At 36.5% G+C, this 21,907-nt stretch overlaps 1 protein-coding gene and 1 long non-coding RNA gene across 3 annotated transcripts in view; one reads left to right on the top strand and one right to left on the bottom strand.

Annotated features, from left to right (window-relative positions):
• LOC128154043 (uncharacterized) overlaps window positions 1-21,907 on the bottom strand; it is a 48,942-nt gene that overhangs the window by 11,950 nt on the left and 15,085 nt on the right. For both annotated transcript variants that reach the window (XR_008239221.1, XR_008239222.1), the window contains exon 3: window positions 1,524-1,646. This is a non-coding gene — a long non-coding RNA (uncharacterized LOC128154043). The remainder of the gene's footprint in view (window positions 1-1,523; window positions 1,647-21,907) is intronic.
• PRSS12 (serine protease 12) overlaps window positions 1-21,907 on the top strand; it is a 46,608-nt gene that overhangs the window by 15,302 nt on the left and 9,399 nt on the right. The window contains exons 5-11 of the mRNA XM_052814066.1: window positions 3,298-3,476; window positions 4,122-4,263; window positions 5,226-5,422; window positions 8,514-8,655; window positions 14,800-15,005; window positions 15,672-15,750; window positions 17,854-17,976. Of these exons, the coding sequence (XP_052670026.1) occupies window positions 3,298-3,476; window positions 4,122-4,263; window positions 5,226-5,422; window positions 8,514-8,655; window positions 14,800-15,005; window positions 15,672-15,750; window positions 17,854-17,976 (1,068 nt within the window). The remainder of the gene's footprint in view (window positions 1-3,297; window positions 3,477-4,121; window positions 4,264-5,225; window positions 5,423-8,513; window positions 8,656-14,799; window positions 15,006-15,671; window positions 15,751-17,853; window positions 17,977-21,907) is intronic.

Below are 21,907 nucleotides of genomic sequence, written 5' to 3'. Positions count from 1 at the left end.
TTATACTAAAACATTTGATTACTTATATTTAGTGTTCAGAAACTGCAGTTCTGAGATACTTCTAATTTGATTCATTTTTCTGAGTAAATAAATTGTATTAAGATGGTGCTAAGTCTTTTTGAAATATGTCTAGAGATTTACAGAATTTCTCAACTAATCAAGATGTCTTGACAAATGTGCTCATTACTGTGAAGTGACATTTTACCAACAGTGGCAGTAGACCAGTTATGAAGTAATAAAAATAATCTAAATTTACATACTGTTAATTCATCTGGAAACGTGCCACAAATTGTAAAAGTAAAGCATCTCAGTAACTAGCTTCCCACACCCTTTCAACTTTTCTGTACTCCTATAAAGCACTCCTATAAAACTTTGGAGTATTAATCTACCATTACTAGGTGAAAAATACTGATAATTTATTTTATTATTTGGTTTCATAAGTACTTTTTGCTTGATACAAATTGCCCTTGTTATAGTAATGGGATGTGTTGTCTCTGCTTTATTAGATTTCCAGAGAATCTTACTAGATTGTGGTATAATTTGTTTTCAATATTGAGAGTAGTCAAGCATTATGTCTTTGATTTCAGCCAGCTTCTTAATGAATAAGGATTTTTTTTCTAACATTTTCTACACATTTGTACCAGCATCAGAATTAAAAAAATACAAGAAACGGAAGCTATGTATGAGAATTTTCTTTTTGAGTAAAGTTCGTATTTATGCAAATACTACTCAATAAACTTAAATGAAGAGAATTTATCTTATACATATAAATGTTCCAAAGTACAATCATCTCAAAAACTACCAGTAAAACAGGCTTTGTGTAATAAGCCTGTAATATATTTAGGGTAATATTAATAAAAATAGGTATCCTGAACGTAGGCTCTTCAGTCCCTATTAATTGAATTCTACAAAAATAGCCTGAAGTGCTGAGAACTCACAGAGCCCATCTCAGTACATCAGAAAGAGACACTGGAAAACCAAGACATTTTCATTTATTTAGATGCTTAAATATAAATGGGATACCTGGAATTGAAATAAGTATTACCCTTAGTGTATCCTATGGATTATATTTTCTTAGTTTACTATATAGTCATTCACAATTTTAACCGGTTCGAAAAGCAGCTCTTTATGAAATACAAGAGATGGAGGACTTGGCTCTTTTTCCCATTACCAGCATTGCAAAATACAAGTGTTCAGTAAATTAATGCTACATATAAAAACGCATGGTTACTTAACAAACTAAATCAAAGAATAGTAAGGGCAATCAGGAGATGTTTGGAAATCTCAGGGAAAAATATAATTTCCAATCTATTAAAATTCTTCTGGCATTGCTAAAGGAAAAAAAATTAGAGCATGATATCTGTTAATATGTTATTTGGAATTAGGAAGGTCATTCGGAAGAAAAGGTAATGTCTAATGAAAAATATCTCTCTCTCAAAAAAAGTACTAACTTCTGACTGAAGCTATGTGTTTTGCTAAAATGTTGCCTGCTGAGTGTTTGAAGATATTTTTGGTTTGCTTACCTGCTTCTTTGAAGCAATCGCAGATTATAACTCTTCTCCCTACTGAGTAAACACCACCTGCTTTTTGATATTTTCAATGTTCTCCACCACTTGAAGAAGGCATCTGGGCATCAAAGAAACAGTCTGAAAATCAACAGTGCATTTTCAAGATTAATGAAGCACATTAGCTTGAAAATATTAAAAACAAATTGATTTTAAACAAAATAAAAATGCAAACCACAGATTATTTACCTTTTTTGCGTGTGCTTTTGTTTACTGAGCACTACCATCTACACAGTGTCTACCATGAATCTCCACATCCTTCCTTTTTGTATAACTTTTTCCTGATCCTAATTTAACTTTTCTAAGACTCTTACTGTTGTTATTTTTCCCATACTCCTTTACTGTTTATCAGGAATTTGTATGATTGCTAACTGTAAATTTAGTATTGTTTTCCTTTTAAAAAAGAGAGAACAGAGATTGCTACAGATTTATACAAAGCACTAGAAATGAAATCCACACTTATCTAAATCCATATGTGGATTAATGAGTCAGTACGTTAAAAACATGAACTACTGCAATTTACATTAAAAAAAAAAAAAAAATCACAGCAATGTACTATTCTGACACACAGTTGCAAAAGCCAGTTAAGAGTTTGAATGATTACATCCAGAAACAAAATAGTCAAGACCTGTCATGTTTTCAGTATAAGCATAACATACCATTCCTGTTAGGTGTTACGTGACAATATATGGCTGGTAGTGGAAAACTCTCTTTAAAGCAAATAAATAATTAGTATAGAGCCCCGCACCCAAACTCTATGTTAATTAATTTAAACTAATCCTTTAGATAGGTAAATTACTATAGTAAAAAATTTAGATAGATATTTCAGTCTTAAAAGTTGAAAAAGACAACAGTTATTGAGAATACTCCTATAAAAACTAGACTGGATACATGAACAGAGAAACTATTGAGTGGAAAGAAACCAAACCATGAAAAACATTTACATATGAAAGACATGGTATCTTAAATAAAATTGGAAGAATCCTGACAGATCATCAAGTGTTAAACACTGCATAATTTCTGTAATGCTGAAACAATGGAGTATTTTCAATTTACGTAGGTTTTTGTGCTCAAAATCCTCTATGCTGACATGAAAGAGTATAACACACACAAGGATAGTCATTGGTCTGTGTTCTGTTCTTATTTCTACCACTGATTGGTAGTATGACAATGTCCAGTCACTTAAGATCTCTTTGCTGTGTTTTTTACATGACTAAATGGGGAACAATCACTTTTATCTGCCCCATCTGGGTATCTGAGATTTGATTAATGTGCTTTGAGGACAACACATGAAAGTCACTGTAGAAATAGATATCGGATTATTTTTACTACATATAAACATCAAATGGAAATTAAAATTAGAAACCTCATACCCAAGCTGTACATCTATAATCTCTTCTAGGAAAGTTATGCTTAAAAATCAAAAGGGACAGAAAAGGAAAATCTCATAGATACAAAACAATAGAAATTGATTTTCTAAGTATGTTCAAACTGTGGAAGTGGTAGGAGTAAATCGCTCCATAGCCTCAGCTGAGACTGAAGGTGGCTGTGGAACCACATCACATTACATCACACAATGCAGACTGCACGGTCAGTTCCCAGGGCAGCGGCTATTTAGGCAGTCCCATCGGCTATACTAGAAGCTGGCTATGCACCATTTTAGCTCTTTGCGCTGAGCCCCAGACTCTTCGGCTTGCTTGTTCTTGACTGGGTGTTTGTTACATTTCGACAGGGGTGTTGCCAAGGCGTGGAGCCAGGCTTACTTTGGAGAAGGCTCAGGCCCCGTGCTGCTGGATGAAGTGCGGTGCACGGGAAATGAACTGTCAATAGAGCAGTGTCCAAAAAGCTCCTGGCGAGAACACAACTGTGGCCACAAAGAAGATGCTGGCGTTTCCTGCACACCTCTCACAGGTACTTCAATTACCAATAATCACACAGGAAAAGTGACAAATGCAGAGTTCACAGCTCTGGAGAGAGAATCTTTAAAGTTTACAGATGCACAAAACCCCACAGTAATAAAGTGTTCTGGCAGTATCAAAATGAACCAGCTCTGGAAATTTTACAGGTACAGAAAATCTCATTATTCAACCCAAAGCCTTGGTTCCTTAGTAACATGCTAACTGCCAATTTACTACGTGGGGCATGCCTTAACTGTGTATCACATCTAGCAATGGCAGTAAGCATTTCAGCATAAAAGCAATGGGAAATAACCAAACAGACAAAGAATAAGATATGGTGTATATACAGTGAAATCACGCAATCAGAGCCCACTCCCGCGGACTTGGCATGTAATAAGGGCTTGGGGGATCAATATCTTGTGCTATTTCTCTTGCACTTAAGCAACTGAATTATGCAATGCTTCACAGCTGGCTGGGTGCACTATGGCATTTCTTTCATCTCATTAAATAACACCTCGTGATCAGCACTAGATTTAGTAATCTAATATTCTGATCAGATGCAGTAAATGCAATGTTATTAATTTTGTTTTAGAACAATAACTGGACCTAAGAAAAACTGATTCTTGTTTTTGTTTTTCCTTACTTGTTAATGACACAGATGGTGCATTAAGACTAACAAGTGGGAAAGGCAGTCATGAGGGACGCCTGGAGGTCTATTATTCTGGGCAGTGGGGCACAATCTGCGATGATGGGTGGACAGAGCTGAATACACAGGTGGTTTGCCGGCAGCTGGGATTTAAGTAAGATTACTTGGTATTAGATACCTGACTCTTTGACTTGACAATGATGACAAACATTTACATGAACCCTACATTATTCAAGCATCTGATTTTTTTTAGTATCAGCTGAGTGCTTCATAGAAACTACAGAGTTAAAATCCATTAAAGCCTGCTTCCCTCAGTCTCGAAGAGAAATTTATGGCCTCAGTTTAGGTAGAAGAAAAAGCTTCAGCTGAGGTTGTGATTCAGCAGCCTTTATTCACCAAGTTCCTTCCAATCATCTTTTTGGCTAACTGAGATCAATGCATACGCTAGAAAGAAAAACTGATTTGTTGTATTCTGTTTTGCCTATAAAAGTTCGAATCTTCAAAATCTTTGCTTGTCGAACAGTCATTAAAAATCACAGACATTTTCAAGGTATAAGTTCTTCTGGATCTAGCTCAGAAAAAAACCACAGTCTGGCCCTGGAACACTGTTATGTATTGAAAAGCATATTTTAGAAAAAATCCCATTAGAGTTTCATGTATTCACTCTTCACTACTTTTCCTACTGACTGTGGCTACAAAGATACACTCTCACGAGGCGACTGTTGTCTTGCCTTCAGATTGTAACAGCTCACATTCAAAAAAGAATTTGGTCTCATTTTTCCTCATGTACTAAGAACATGCTTTAAGTCTCAAAGTGAGTGAGGCAGCCACATGCTTGGTTGAAGGGAGGCCTTAATCAAAGGTATTAGATTCTCAAGTTTGTATTAATGTAACAGTAATTCTTTAGAAAAACATCACCAAAGCAGCAGCATATGGGCCTCTCATTTAATTTAATGCTAACTGAACCTGCTCTGTCATGGTGAACACTGTTTACTGTTACTACTTGAGAAACCTTTATTTCTTCAGGTATAATTTATTTCCTTTCTAGTGCTTAAGTATCACATGCCCTCTGATCACTGTGGACCAAAACGTTATGTATACATATGTGTTATGCAGGTATGGAAAAAGTGCACCCGAGAGCTACTCAGAAGGAAGCTCTGGGCCCATCTGGTTGGATGATGTCAGCTGCTCGGGGAAGGAGACAAACCTTCTGCAGTGCTCAAGGAGAGAGTGGGGAAAGCATGACTGCAACCATCAGGAAGATGTCAGACTCATTTGCCATCCAGACAACGACAGCCATAAACTCTCATTTGGTAAGTCATCTCTTTGGTAAAGTCACAGTACGAGCATTGCGGTGGGTGCAGATCCAAGCAAAGTATAGTATACTTAAGGATGCTCAAAATCTTAGTATTTGGAAGACACGTGCAAAGAAGTAACAGGAAGGGAAAAAAGCTCACTTTTCCCCTGGAAATCATAGGAAGTAATCAAGCTTTGTTTAAAGGAACATAAACAGTCAGAACATTAAAGATCAACACAAATCTGTAAAGTAACAAAGTCAGATTCCAGAGATCCTGTTCTCTCAATCTGCACCAGATTTTAGACCTATTCAGCACTTCCTAACGGTATGCTGCATTTCACTCGGCACTCTCCATGTTCTAAGTAACTGTCTCATGCTATAAAATGCTGGAGATGTACCCAAGCACTGAGGAATACAAATCAATAGTATATCCTCCTATGGCCCTACATTCAGATAATCCAAAAAAAGATATGGAGAAAGAGGGGAAGTTCAGAGATAGCAAGAAGAAAGAGTGAGAAGCATGAAATTATTTCTTGATTACTATTGCCTATCATTTACGTTGTGCCTGGGTGAATGGGACTCCCTTGCTGACCAGGACAGAATAATACTACAAACACAGATCAAAGAGCCAGTTCCAACATCAAAAAGCCTACAAACTTGTATGAAAAAAGAATGAAAAGACAAACAAGAAAAGAAGTGAGAGAAAAATACTAATTACACAGTGGCACTGTAGAACAAAATGCATACAAACAAATGCCAGAGAGTCCTAAATCCACATGTAGATAATTAAACAAGAATTCTGGCTATCAGATATGCACAGTAAAAGTTACAGGGGAACAATGGGTTGCTCAGCAATTCTGAAAAACAGCTTCATTTTTAGAATTTGCTACCTACAAAGTTTGTAGCTTGTCAGTAGGTAGCCTTTTACAAAATTGTTGCCGGTATTCTTTAGTTTACCCAAGTATATTTTAGTCAATTTTGAAATTAGAATTAAAACTAGTGGAGTTAGATTCACAGCTTCTACTGAAATGTAATGGATTTGTATGCCTGGGTGCTTGAAGTTCCCTGGAAATTATAGACTGAAGGCCTAACCTGCAAACTAAGACATTGAATACTGCACGACATTGCTACCTGTTATAACAACAATCAGCACTTCCACACGTACTTTTCTAGTCTCTCCCTCTTTATAGTCTTTTTCTTTATAGCCTTTTGACCTCTTACAGTCCAATGAATGTTTTATGTTGCAGTACAGTGCAATTATGTGTAGATGATGTCAAATCATATTTGGTAGAAAGAATTTTCTCAGACCAAAAATAACAGGAATTCAAATCATGACTGCTGTCTTTACAGATGCAAACCATCTGTGCTGCTTTGCTCAAATTCCTATAAAATATAATCTTAGCTGAAGGAGGTCTGGTTCAGTTAAATGCATCCATATGGTAACATTCTCACATCCCCCATTACCAGAAAGTTATATTAATTTTGTGCTCATAAATATGTATTTTTTTTCTATAACACAAGAAAATGAGGTAACAATAAAATAGCTACACTGTGTCATTAATATCTCGTGCCTCTAGCTGGGTAATATAACTTTCACCTAAATCATATTCTTCCAGAATAACACATAATTTCAACAAGAAAATGAAGACAGTGTATCTGACATTTCCTACAAGATTTCTGATTGGAAACTGGACAAAGACTCTATTGTTACCATTTACTTCCCAGCATTTGAAAAAGCCTTTTTTCTCCCTGTAAGGATGAATTCAGTGGAAAAATATGAGAAATTAGTAGACGATATGACTTGCGGAAATACAGACATTAAGGAACACTAAAAATGAGATAGAATACACTACAACAACTACAACATTCGTTTAGTATGTAAGATCATGACAATGTAGTTAAACAGAAAGTTAGTGAAGTTAATTCATTTAACTGTCCAGACAGTATGAACACCAGTATAAATAATATGCTTTAAATGGTATTCGAAGCAAACAGACTTTAATTTTGTTTTCAAATCTTTCCTCTTTTAATTAATGAATTAGGCCAGATTTAACTAGCTCTGATCCAGAGTAAGGTTTGGTATATGAAAGTTATTCATACCCTAAATTAATCTGAATTAAGTATCAAATGCAAATGTCCCCAAATACTGCTTTATTTAAGAGCATGATTAAGTAATTTCTCTCCCGTACAGATTCAGAAAAGATTAGGAACAGGTCAGAAGAATGAGGAACAGTCTTTCCAATTATTCTAAACAGAAACTCTCATTAGTGTATTAAGAATTCTAAAGTATGACATACTAAAAGATTTAGAAGGTGATTCTCACTTAAACATTATAAAGAGGCCTCAGAGGAATTCATAACTGTTTCAAGGCTACTTGCATGCTATAAAGGAGTTTTAACATAAGCGAGAATCAAATTTTAACTACAGGCCAAGCACTGAACGAACCATGATTAATTAAGTCTGACTAACCCACATAAGTGAGATTTTTTATTATGAACATATCTGAATAAGCAATCAATTTAAATTGCTAGAAAAATAATCACGCATTAGTCTAGAATAACATGCTGTAGAACATGCTATCAGACAAAATACGCTACAGAACAGCATGCATAATGATAAGGAGTAACTGAAGTTCAACACAATGCTGTACTTTTTTGCTGAGACAGTGGTTAAGAGGAGTGGTAGCGACCAGTTTGAGAATGAACTGAGATATAATTAAATTCACCCATAAAGTTTCTGCAAGGAAAACGTGTCCAGCTTGTATGGGTATCATATCAAAGATATCTCAGGTGTTTTCTGCCTTTATAGGGAGAATTTTTCTGTGCCCACTGTGGTAAAACTCTGAGCTATATCACATATTTTTATGAAATGAAGGAACCAGATGAACTCTAAAGTTCAAAATACAGTATTATTTCATATTTGTCTTGTAATTTGAACAAACCACTTCCTTTTGCCAGCCAGGATAAATATGACTACTTTAACAACTGACATTAGGCTTGTTAAACATGAACATCAGTTGACCCTATCTACTGAACACGATGAAAATGACTTGAAGTACTAGTTCTTGCTTCTGTTGTTGTGAGTTGACAGCCGTAATTTATTCCCAGGTCCTCCCATCAGGCTGATGGATGGTGAAAATAAGAAGGAAGGACGTGTAGAGATTTTTATCAATGGCCAGTGGGGCACAATTTGTGATGATGGATGGTCTGATAAGGATGCAGCTGTAGTCTGTCGACAGCTTGGCTACAGGTAAGAAAACTCATTAAGATGTTTCTCAAGTTATCTGTTTGCTGTATCTAAAAATGTTAATTTTCTGCAACTGAGTATTACCAACTTATGTCCGATAACATAATATATGCCTTTTAAAACTTGTCTGTTTGGCATTCTTTTAGAAAAGTGTATTTATACTATTCATTTGAGAAGTAGTAAGGCTATGTCTTCAAAATGAGTATTCATTAACTAGCATAATTGGGAAAAGGAATTTTAATATTCAAAGGTATATAACAGTCTGACTGGCAACTGAAATGCAAGTTAATGCTAGTTATTAAAATTTTTTTTAGAAGTTAAATATTCCAAATTACTAAGCTATTGACTAAATACTATATTTTATTTGTCACTTATGGTGCTACATGTCTTGTCTATACGATATAAACATATTACACCATTTATTTACTTTTTTATTTACACTTAGTTGCACTAGTGTAACCGAGAAGAGAATTTGATTTAGTGTATCTGGTCTGTGCTCTTTGCCACTCGAACTGTTCTTATTTTACTGCTTTCATCTTCTGTTTTCAGATTTCTAAACTTTTTTAAAAGCCAGAGTGAAATTTCTCATTTGGAAAAAATGAGGGAAACTACTATTAACATGTAGAATACCACAGATGATTACATATTCTGTGAACTACGTAGATTCTCTGTTTTGTTTCTGATTTTGTGTGAGAGGTCTGTGTTCCACCATACTTAAGTGACAATTTTCATTCATATAACGATTTTTATATTGAGTCATCTGTAGTCAACGCAGAAAAACTTCAGGTACCTAAATGCTAGTGCTTTAGTGATTTGATGTAACACTATACACAGAAAAACCTCGGGGAATTTAAAATGCCTTTTTCATCACACTAGCAAAGAAAATACAAATGTTCAGAACCTAGACTTGGTTTACCACAGTTTACTGAAATTGTCTGGAACTTAGCTAAAATTTCAGGGGTAATGGTTGTATAGTTTCAAAGAGTTCTTGATCTGTTTTCATTGAAAGGTATAATTTTGCATATTGTTAATATTTACCTTTTGTGAACCTTAATGATGACTTTGAAATCGTTATAGATTCTAACACAACTGTTAAAATTTTTAATGAAATATAGCAACAGGTCAGTGTCCACTGTCACAAGGTGTGGATGTGATTTCTGCAGATTCAGATGTAGACACACCAGCTACTGAATTCCCAGTTTCATGGTTTTTTCTCCTTCATTTACTGATCTGGCTTGACTTGATGTAGCTTGGAGATTTGATAAAACTGTTAGAACAGACGATTATGGCTTTGGCCTGCATGACAGTAATTTAAATAAGCTTCACTTAATATAGGAATAGACCTGACAGGACAAAAACACCCTCTAATTAAAACTACCACAATGTATACGTGTCACTTTTGAACTAAGTCGCTTAAGCAGGCTTACACCACTCATAAGCAATTTTTTTCTGGATACCTAGGAGCAGTAAAGATGTAACAACTATAGGGCAGACATATAAATAGCAGAACTAATATGATATCCAGAACACTAGTGAAATACAACAGGAAACTAGTGAAATGTTTTCTCTGAATGTATCTGTGAAGAAATTTCAGCTAAAGAAATACAAATCATGTTAATCTGTTTGCTGTATCTAACAATGTAAAGTTTGTGCAACCAAGTACCATCAAATTATGTCTGAACAAATAATAAATGCCTTTTAAAAATTGTCTGGTATTCGTTTAATAAAGCATATTTATAGGTAGCAGTAGGCTATGGCTTCAACACTACAAAACTCGACTTGTATTATCTCCCACTCAATCATTCATTCATTTAGTCGGCTTCATCCTCAGCCTCTCTGGCCTTTTATATCTCTCCCTCAGATGATCAAACTCAACCACTTATCCCCATCTTCTGTTTTTAAATGTCTGCAAGGACAGACATTTGGCTGGATTCTCAATTTGTGTCATGTCAGAATGGGGGTTTAAGATTATAGGATACAACAGAGCACATGTCTCCTCAAGGACTAGGGATAGACACATTTTAGAAATCTAAAATTAGGTTCCAGAAATTGGGAGAGCTTGTCGGAAATGCTGGATCTTGGTGACCCTATGTCTAGACAGCTGCATTCCACAAACCTGACTATGCCATTACATGCACTGATGAGCTGGAATTGCTTCTGGGCCTAGGAGTTCATGCACAGATCTTTTTGCTGAAGTTCAAATTATATTCAGTGGTGACTTGACTGTTTCAAAGCAAGGCTGGGGCTTCTGGGTTTATGCACCTGAGCTTAAGGGTTGATGAATGTTGTTTCTTTAGAAATAAACACATCATGACCTTTTCCTGGGAGGAATTAAAAAAGCACCTAATACTGAAGTTGACATCAGTTTTCATTAAGACTGATCACAAAACTAAACAGTATCATTCAACTCCCTTTACAATGCTATGTTTGATTCTCAAGTCTTTCCTCCTGTGGAATTACATTCCTTAGGAAAAAAAATTCACACATTTATTATTACAAGTGGGAGAAAAGACTGCCTTAAAAAGGAAGACTTGTGTAAGCAAAGGGTAAACACTGACAAAATGGACTGAGTTTTTCCTGCATATATTATTCATATTGTCAATGCTTGCCAGTACATTTATTTTACAAAATCCTGCTTTGGAACATTCTCAGCCATTTACTAGGGTTCATTCTGAGACTGAAATAAGAAAATCCCTGAGTTGGCAAAATCACTAGGTTCAAAGCAATACTAGTTTTAAAGATGTCTCATTAAGCCAGTTTGTGAGATCCATGATTAACGTTAGAAAACCATAATATAAAGAACATTAGAAAACAGCCCTACTAATTGGCTAAAACCAGTCACGAAAACATAAAAATAATTAATAGCACCCTAATCAAAGTATGCTTGTGGCAAGATAAACACTAAGAGAACACACATCTTTTCTGAAGCACTACCTACTATGTGATTGGGTTTAACATACAAAAGTATTTTGTTAGAATGACTAAAGAGCAAAAGACGGTTTTAGAAGCTCTTGTACTTTAGTGAATTAAGCGGCCTGGTAAAATTGGACCCCGTTCTTTTAGAACAGGCTTGTAAGAACGCACAGGCACCTCCCCCCCAAATGAACACATATCCTGCCATTAGTGCCCCAAAAATGATCTACTGCAGGAAAAAAAAAAAGTTCTAGGGTAGTTGGCCATCTATACTAGTCAACTGGATTTCCTGATTAACAGTATTATGAATAATGGTAATACTGCATCTGAAGAGCTCAGCATGCTATTGTGTCTGGCCTTGTGTCTGAGAACAGCTATGTGATAAGACTTGAAGCCGCCCTTTTCTCTAGGGACAGATTTGAGCAAGCAAAAAGGTTGTTTCTCTGATGGTCATCTGTGCATAAATAGCTGGCTTAGAAAGCAGCAATTAAGGGACACACATGTTTGTTAAGAGTGAACTAAAACCAGTTCTAAGAGCACATTCCAGCAGGTAACAAACACATAAGACTTAACACTTCTACATTTAGAGATCTCCCAATTATATGAAATAATTTTGTCTATTAAGCTGCACTCCTTGCTCTAGAACATAATGACTTTTATATTTGTTTCCTGGTAGATGTTCTATTTAAACAGTTGGGTTTGTTGGGGTTTTTTTGTTAAAGAGTGGGTAATGGAAAAACCTTTCATAGCAATTATCAGCAAACTGAGAGATTACTGATGCACAGTAAGAGATAGATAGCTTTCATATAAAGGTATGAAGAGTCTCTGCAGTCCAAGTCCTAGTTCATGTCGATGCATGATTGCAATCCATATGCACTAAGTTCCCACCTTCATCTTTGTCTCTCTATGCCTCTTTCACCTAAAATATTTACATATGTGACCTCATAGATGTCAGAGTATTCTTTGAGGTTTAGCTGGTAAGCCAATGGAGGCAGTGCCCTTGTTAAGTAGCCAGTAAGAGTCTGCAGAGATAATTCTATACTAAACTGCAGTAAATACTTCTCTGGGAAAGGCTAAGAATACTGTGGTGATTCACGACAAAGTAGTTTTCAATATCCTGAGGAACTTTAGAGCAATTCCCTAAAGCAGAAACTTTGCTTTTTGACATAGAGATACGAAAACCAGGTAACAATTTGCAATGAGTGCCTGTACTGTCTCACTATTTTATAATAGCATATATGGACACATCAGCTGCCCACAGGTATTGGAGAGTTGGACATTTTTTTGTCATTATCTGTAATCAGAGTATCATTCACAAAAGAAAAATATTTGGATCAAGAAGAGACACATTGCCTGTGACTGACAAGTTAAATCATACTAAACTCATTAGGCAAAGACTGTCCTATACTGGTTCCAAAGTCAGTTAAGGCTTTGGATTATCTGGTAAATACATGCTAGCCATGGAAATGAAAAATGTATAAGGACAGTTGACCTTGTGGTGTCATCTCTGTCAGATATTTTACATGCTTCTCTTTCCTGGCTTTTTACAATTCATGTGTTCTAACCAACATTCCCCGTCTAGAAAACCTGCCCGCCTACCCTTCAATACGTGGTAAAAAAAATCCAAACAGGCAAGTTTGAAAAAGGAGGAAGCTTGTATGTATTAATTTCATGTTTCAGTTATATGGATATGGGCAACTGACAACTGGATTCTTTCAGTTTGATCCAGCCACACTTCTAGCATGATGAAGCTTTGAAAATGGTACAACAAATTAAAACTCTTCCCCAACAGAGAATCCCTAGCTGATAAAGGGACATAAACTCTTTATGCCATTCTCACCTATCTTCCCCAACACTGCAGGTATTAAACGAGGTATAAAAAGAGGTGTAAAGGGAGAGAAATACTTTCTTGCCTAATACATTTTCATTGTTAACTCGCTTTCTCTACTCCAGCATTTCACTGTACATGCAGTTACCCTTTTGTACACATAGAAGTGCTGTCCTTTACAATACGCAATTATAACACATCCTTTAAAACTATGATACAGAGCAACATTTTAGTTATCTAGAATTCCGTACACTCTTATCACAATAAAATATCAGTAAATTGCTCTTAACTGATACGTAAACTTGTAGTTCAGACACACCTAGAGACAGCTGCGGCTTCCTGCCCCACTTCTCCGTATAGCTGGTTGGGTGGTCTCCCACTTGTAATTCTTTCTGACTCTTAAACCGTACACAACAAAACATCTATTCATATATTAGGAAGCATTATCCTAAGTAATTAGAAGTAATAATCTATCACAAAAATTACCAAATGAGATGCTTACATGCACAATTCATGTTGGGTTTTTATTGTATTTGTTCATCTACTCCCTCATTTGGGAATAAAGTTCATCATTCAAAAGAGGTCATTCCCACAACCGACACTGTGGTCATTGCTGAAGCTGTATGGCACTACATACAAGCTATAAGGACCAGGACTTCAAACCCAGTAAAATGTCCTAAGTCCGACATTTAAATACTTAAGTTTGATACTTATCCTTATAGAAGCATAGGATTATCATACTGACCTTCTTTGTAAAGCGCCTTGAGGCCTATGTACAAAAATGCTACACAAGCACTGAGTACGGGGTTCCTCCCAGGAAAAGGTGGGTGCTGAGACTCAACTGGGTTCAGCCTTTCTCCAATTACATTACAGTTTTAGAACTCAACTGTGGGGTGCGCTTCAAAAATGGCTTGATAAGGAAATATGTTAATAACTATTAACAACTAATAGATCTGTAAATCATAGTTTCCACTACACCGCAGTATACTGTATTTAACTGGCCCATCTATCTGAGGGAATCAGACCAGAACAAATTATTTTTAGCATTCACAGATGCTGATTTTATATGAGGATTAAAGAGATTATGAAAAAGCAGCTTTCATGTATTTTGCTTTATAGATATTTGTAATGCCATTACGATGTAAAATAAGTTGCATACTGCCTTCTAACTAGATATAAAAGCACTTTTTAAACATTAAAGAACTGTAGCAATTTTGTTACACTTTTTTTCTACTTACCTGAGTAACAGAAGCAATGAGAAGAAAAGTTGTCATCAAGTGAATCAGTGACAGGACTTGGAATAAAACCTCAATGTCTTTCACTACTCACTCTGAAATATTTCAGTTTAGTAAAATGTAGAATAATGCCTCAAAATGTTCAATAAAAAAAATATGCTCTGTTTCCAGAGGTCCGGCTAGAGCAAGAACAATGGCATATTTTGGGGAGGGCAAAGGCCCAATCCACGTGGATAATGTGAAATGTACAGGTAATGAGAGATCCTTGGCAGACTGCATTAAGCAGGACATCGGGACGCACAACTGCCGTCACAGCGAGGATGCGGGGGTGATCTGCGACGACCTAAGCAAGAAGGCCCCCGGGAACAGCAATAAAGGTGAAGCCCTGTTGTGAGTGGCAGACCAACAGGTTCGGATGGGGAACTGTCACGGTAGGAAGAGACGGATGTAAACAATCCCACCTCACAGAGGAAACAGTTATAACAAAAGAATTATAGAAACAAAAGCGGTGGAAATCATCTCTGCTTGCACTGTGTGATCTTATTGCTGTGCCAGCCATGCAAAGGAATCGTAAAGACTATTCAAATGATACAGGGTATTTGTCTACTATAGTTTACAGTAGCCTTGTTTCTTAAGTTGAATGAGGGACATGAAAATGCAAAAACCTAGACAGCTACTTTCAACTTTTCAAGATACAGGTTATCTTCAGCTGAGGACTGAGACCCATGTGGTATGCCGAGCTCTGCTTCCACTTACATGAAGTAAGGAACAACCCTATAAAAAAATCCTACACTTGAGAAGCAGAGCACAAATGTGTAAATTGCTCTGTGATCACAGTCAAAAGATCTCAGCTAAAAAGAATTTCTAAGTCTGAGAGAATTCAGGGTATTTTCCCCAAGCAAAATTTGGTTTTTAATAACTACCATGAAACACAGAATAACTTCAGCCTTCATGGTTGGGTTTTTTTTTAGTTAACTCTCATTGAAGATTGGCTACTTTTCATTTTGAGTTTAATGCTGTCTACATCTCCCTTTCTGGTTTAGATTCTCTTGCTTCTGTTTGTGGATTGAGGTTACTACATCGTCGACAAAAACGAATAATTGGTGGGAAAAATTCTTTACGGTAAATATTTGGTAAAGACAAGTAATTTTGAACAAAAAGCTTCTAAGACATGTATTTGCCATAAATGGTTTGCCTAAATTATGATTTTATTGTAGGTTTGTTGTTTGTTTTTCTTTTGGCTTGTCACGAGGTAGAAGTAGAAATATACTCAAAGCAAACTGGTAGGAAAGTAAAAAATATTCATTGATAAATACTTGCACCATTAGTTGAAAATCTGTAGATACTTAAGGGTTTAGTCCCCGATTGGGTTAAATTTCTTACTTTCAAAATAGCCTTACTTCTTTTCAAAGGATATGTTGGTATCGGGATGTGAGCTATATGAAGAGAGCTATCAATATTGTACAAGGTTTTAAATGCTACCTACACCAAGGCCTGGGTATGATTCACTGCCTAATACCCAATTTTCCTTCACAAAATAAGTCTCAGTGATGACACAGCTATAAACCCAGGCTTTTTCTTAACACTTTGTTCTTAGCTTTTAATGACATGTTTACATTTAGTTAATATAAATGGATTAACTGAATACTACTACTACTACTACACGCTACGATAGGAGGTACAGGCATTTTTTTCTTAACAGTTTTGAGTAACCACAAAAAAATATATATTCACAGAATCTTACAAAAGGGATTGTGAAAAATACACTTATAGTATTATTACTTGTCATTGTGCAACCTATTTCAAAGTACATGCACAGCATCAATCAATCCATTTAAAAACAAACACTGCCTAAGTGGAGGAGCTTCAAAGAACAGTAACAAGAGGGAGCCCAGAAAAACATTCCAATGCAGTCAGACAGAGCAAAGTAGGATTACTTACCTTAGTAAAGAGACAAATGAGAATAATAAATAATGCATTGTACAGAAGAAGATCAAGAATTATTGTCGCAGAATATGTGTACAAAGGACACTGGATGAAATGAAATGGTGACAAATAATGGATTGCACGATTAAGTCAGAGCAAGAAACCTGATCTCATAATAAATAAGCACAGGAACATTAGACGAAGCAAAAAGGCGAGAGAGATCCAATAGTGCGCTTAGAAATGCTTCAAAATCAAGAAAAGGACTCATTGTCACAAGAGTCATTAAGACAAAGAACTTGACAACATTCAAAAAGGAACTGGATACTCACATACATACCAGGAAATCCAAAATTATCCGAATTACCCCATTTTGTAAAGACATATTAAATCCCATCTTCCAAAACTAAAAAACATCTAAATTGTTTTATGCTTTATGGGAAGTAAATTGCTCCACCTTACTTTAAAACGTTTGGCACTGGCAACTCTGCGATAGGATGCTGGACTAGATCCTGGGAAGCTCTTGTACTCCAGCATACCTATTCAAGTTGACAGTAGTCAGAAAACACCTAAACCCACCTGTTGCTTATTCTTGGATGTTACTATTGCTTACAGGTGCATCTCTCTCCCTCTCCCTTCTGATTCCACGTTTTGCTAATCTATTAAACTGGTGAAAAACAATCCATCCTGTCTTCATAGGCCTGCAAATATGTACCCCAGATGTAGTATACAAAACAGATGATCACAAGCTGAAAAAAGGTGCTAGTCTATTATTTGTGGTTTATACAGTTGCTTTAGACCTCTTGGTTTGCCAGCTTCCCTTTTCAAACAGCTCAGAACTGACAAAGATATTAACGCAGACAGGAAAGGATGCTGGGTTAAGCTTTTCAAGAAATTCCCTTCTTTCCCCTCTCCAGTTGACAGGAAATTTCTGGTTTGTTGACTTGGATGGTATTTGGCAAGGAACCCATAGAATGTATTTTTGGCAAGGAACCCGTAGAATGTATTTTTGGCACAATGAATGCAATGTGAGAAAGGAAAATTAAAATAATTGACAGTGGAAGGAAGCGCTCAGAGTGCTGGATGCCCAAACAGTCCGTAAAGTAATCCTGACCATTGTTAAATGGAATTCTGAATGCTGCAGGAGTATAAAGGTATTCTCAACTGTTACTCAATAAATAATATGGTTTGCAAGCTATGTCAGTCAAAGAAACTAAACAGGATATACACTCAAGGTAACCGACAAGCTACCTTACTTTTCCATTGTTGTACCCTGAACACAATGTCTCATGTCCTCTGTAGGGGCAGCTGGCCATGGCAGGTTGCACTCCGACTGAAATCTTCTCATGGTGATGGAAGACTCTTGTGTGGTGCTACTCTCATCAGCAGCTGCTGGGTCCTCACTGCTGCACATTGCTTTAAAAGGTAGGTCTCCCTTCAGTAGTGAAGTGTATTTTCAAACTATTTTGCTGTTCTGGGAATAGGAAAAACATTCCAGTTCAAGCCCACTGAAAACTGTTCTAAAGAGTTGGCCTTTGGTTTAAAAAAAAAAACTACCAACCAACATCCTTTCCCTCCAAATAAAAACAAACAAAAAGCCTAATACATTGAAATTATTCTGGGTGTCATCATTCACAAGATTTATATTCACGACTTCAGCGTTTCCATGAAAAAATACAAAACTGCAGCTTATGGCTTTGAGGTTATAGTGAAGACAACTGAGCAAACATCAGACACAAGGACTGTAATATTTTGTATTATTTTTGGTAATGACAGATATTTGCAGTGATAGGCATTTTTACTCTAACACTGCAGTGACTAGCTGCACTAGTCCCCCCCAAACCCATTTTAGGGTAAAGGACTATTATGTATTCTGCTGAGTCTAATAGGAAAATCTGTACACTGGATGCTAGTGAGACTGAGCTGTTTTGCTTATTCTTCACAAATAGGCTGGAGCAACTGCCTTACTCTGTTATCTTACAGTACATAAAGAATTGTCTTTTGCAGACACCTAAACAAAGGTCCCATCTCCTTTAACAAAGAAATAATTGTCTAAGTGGTTATACTGGTATAATTCTCTGACACTGGCATCTAATAGACCTATGCCAAATTCAGCTCCTTTCCATATGTTTAGCAACTGGTTTGCAACTTACACTCCCTTTTAAATCACATTTGATCTACTTGGTCTAACTTCTGCAATTCTCAGTATTAAGCTATTATCTAGCTTTTAAAAATGTCTTCTCCCATTTTTGCAGAAACAGATATTCTGTTACTGATAATTCTCCTATTCAGTTTTTGTGATATCCCCTCTTCAGTAATTTGACATCAGGAATTCACTGCTGATGAAGTTACTGTAGTATAAAAGCATCAACTGGCACATTAAGGGAGCTAGTCTAGTATTTTAAGCTTTCAATGGCAATTATTACATTGGAATCCTTACAAAAGGTTGCAGTATGGGCTGGAATAAAAGCACAGAAGAACAGCATTGCAGTCTTGAGGATATTTGCTAGGATTTGCTTAAGTCAGCTGCAAATGTTTTAACTTTGGACTTTAAGCCTTTCCTTTTGCACACCAATAACTAAAAAGAAGAGTCAGATATACTTTTACTTAAATGGAAAGTGTTACCTTTGCTTAGCGCCAGGTGCACATCTTTTCATTTTCATGTTTCATGAAAATCATGAAGCACTTTTCTTAGTAATATTTCAAGCGGAAATGGTCAAACCCAATAAAAATTCTGCCTACTTCAACTGATGTCCCAGTTGTTTCTGTGGAACTATGAAAGCAATTCAGTTGCTATCATCAAAATTTATAGACAGTGGCTTCTTATTCCCCTGTTCATCACCTCTATAGTGATTACTACGAATGCAGCTTAAGCTCTTGAGAAAGCCTTTGATTAAAGGATTGAAAACAAGGCAGTCCTTTCTGTTATTTTACCTCAAAGATCCTCTCCAAGGAAAGAAAGAGGGAGGTCACAGGAAGACAGGTATGTTTTCTGCGTGCAAATGAAGATCTCAGTTACCCAACGCTTCACCTTATTAAAACGCTTTCACAAAGTTTCGTGAAAAAAGTTAGGATTTGCTGTGCCATGCTGCTGTAGTTGCAGCGCATTTTTACACTAAGCACTCCCCACAGAACACATTACCTGTTCTTCCCAATGGCTTGCTTACATAGCTGGGGCTCCCAGTCGTTACCGAATGTGCTGCCAAAGCACGCCCATTTTGGGTACTTTGCTGAACACCCATACGATGGGGCAGCAACATGGCTGGAGCAATGTACACTGTGATACTTCCAGATTGGTGCAGCCACTCAGGGGTCTGCTAAAAGACTATCCCAAACCTGTTACCTGTGGTCTCAGGGACCAAAGTATTGTTTCGCCTCAGACGTTGCATTTAAAACCATGCAACCTAGATCTAAGCATGCAACTCCAACAGCCTGTGGATGCACTACTGTTTACTGTAAAAGAGAGAAGGCACCTTTAGCTCCAAGTTGACATTGGACAGACTGGGCTGAACTTCCTAATGATCTCAGAGCGACTTTAAGGGGCTAGGTTTCCAAGAGCTATCTATAGATCAAGCGCCTTCTTCACATATTTTCCACACACAGACAAGAGAAAGGCCAGTATACCATTTCTCATATCCTGGAAATTGGAACACTGCTTAAGTAATAAAAGTGGGCTCATCTGTACCATGGATAAAAATTAAATACAATTTTATGCATGATGATAGAATTGTTTGCCAGTAGTATAGCAGCATTACTGGTTTCTGTAATTTCACAGACACGTAATTTAAGATCAAAAATTGTTTGAAGCTATTTTTCCTTTTATAACCCACCCATCTTATTAGGAAGTTTTGTCCTGAGTGGTTCTGACAGCTATAGGGAATTTGCAGGTCTATACGTAAAAAAATATTAACTTTGGAGAATTAGAAATATGAGGCATAGGAAAAAAAAAGGAAATTATAATGACCATGATGTCATTTTAGGAAATACTCTGTTTCTTGAACATTGTACTGTTCTAATAATATAACTCAAATTATTTAAGTGCTTCTTTAGGCATTCCTGAATGCCCACGTATACTTCAACATGGTCCCGGTAATTTTGTTTTGAGAACGAGGGACCCTGAGGCACAGTGGAACCAGATGCCTAGGAAGACACCAGAAACCAAAGTAGACACCAGAATTAAAATTCAGTTTCCTCAAATTTAGCATGAATGGTGAAATGAATTCAGGTGTGCCTTCAATGTCAGTACATTACTTGACTGGCAGCAGGATGATATTAGCATGGTGGCTGACTACTAATCCATCTTCCAGTTGGCTGGGAAATAAACCTTCCAGGAGGTGCTAAGATCAGCATTGCCAGGCTGCACTAAAGCTTGAAGGCATGCCTAGCCCAGCCATCCAACGGAAGGGTAATACCCTGAAAGCAACATCATATCCTACCCATGAAGCACTTCCAGACTCCTCCTCTGCCTCCACTCTTCAAATGCGATGTGTGTGTGGTGATCCTCTGCCATTTCATAGGTGACTTTTAGGTGTGGAAGACTGGGCACTCCTGAGCTAGACTACTTTGCCTTTTTTATGTACTGATGCTCTATTACAGTATTTCCACATTTGGCAAATTCCAACTACTACAGGGGAAGAAACAGAATTGCCTGTAGATGAAAAAATCAGTTTAAGAAAGCCTTATGTGTGTGAATATGCACAGAAATATAGTAAATCTGTGCAAAGACTCCTCATGAAGCTTCTCGCTAGAAGCCTTGTAGCTATTAAAGTTTAACACATTTGCATGAGAAGCAGCACTTCTCATTCCATTAAACGTTTAAAACCAGTCCTTTTAATTAAGCTTTCCTGGATGTCCTTTCTTCCTTATTCTGCTATAAATTACCATCATCCATAACACAGAAAAACAGGAACAGGAATCTATTACAGGAAACATTGTTCCTTTTGTCAAAATCAAGGATGTAACATTAAATGGAAGCAGCAAGTTTTCTACTATACTCTCTCATATATGGCTGACAGGAGAGCGCTCGTTATCACTAGTCATAAAAATCTTTCCTTCATGCTTAGGCTTATGAATCAAAATAAACAATTAAAAACCAAGTTCCTTTGATTATTAAATCAGTTTAGGAAGGAAGTGTGTTCATTTCTCATCTAAATTACAAACAACTAATACATCTGTGAGTCTCTAGTACTGTGACTTCCATGAGGTTTCAAAAAAAAAAAAAAATCAAAACAAACAACCCCTTCCCCCCTTCAAACTACATTAAAGATAATGGATAGAATATATGGTAAATCCTGTAATTGATGTTGTGGACAAGGCCTATAAACTCAAATGCGGAGGCACACGTTATATTTTAAAA

Source organism: Harpia harpyja, chromosome 2 (assembly GCF_026419915.1).
Source record: "Harpia harpyja isolate bHarHar1 chromosome 2, bHarHar1 primary haplotype, whole genome shotgun sequence".
Lineage (NCBI taxonomy): Eukaryota > Metazoa > Chordata > Aves > Accipitriformes > Accipitridae > Harpia > Harpia harpyja.
The sequence above is the reverse complement of the archived record's forward strand: the minus strand, read 5'-3'. Positions and strand labels throughout refer to the sequence as shown.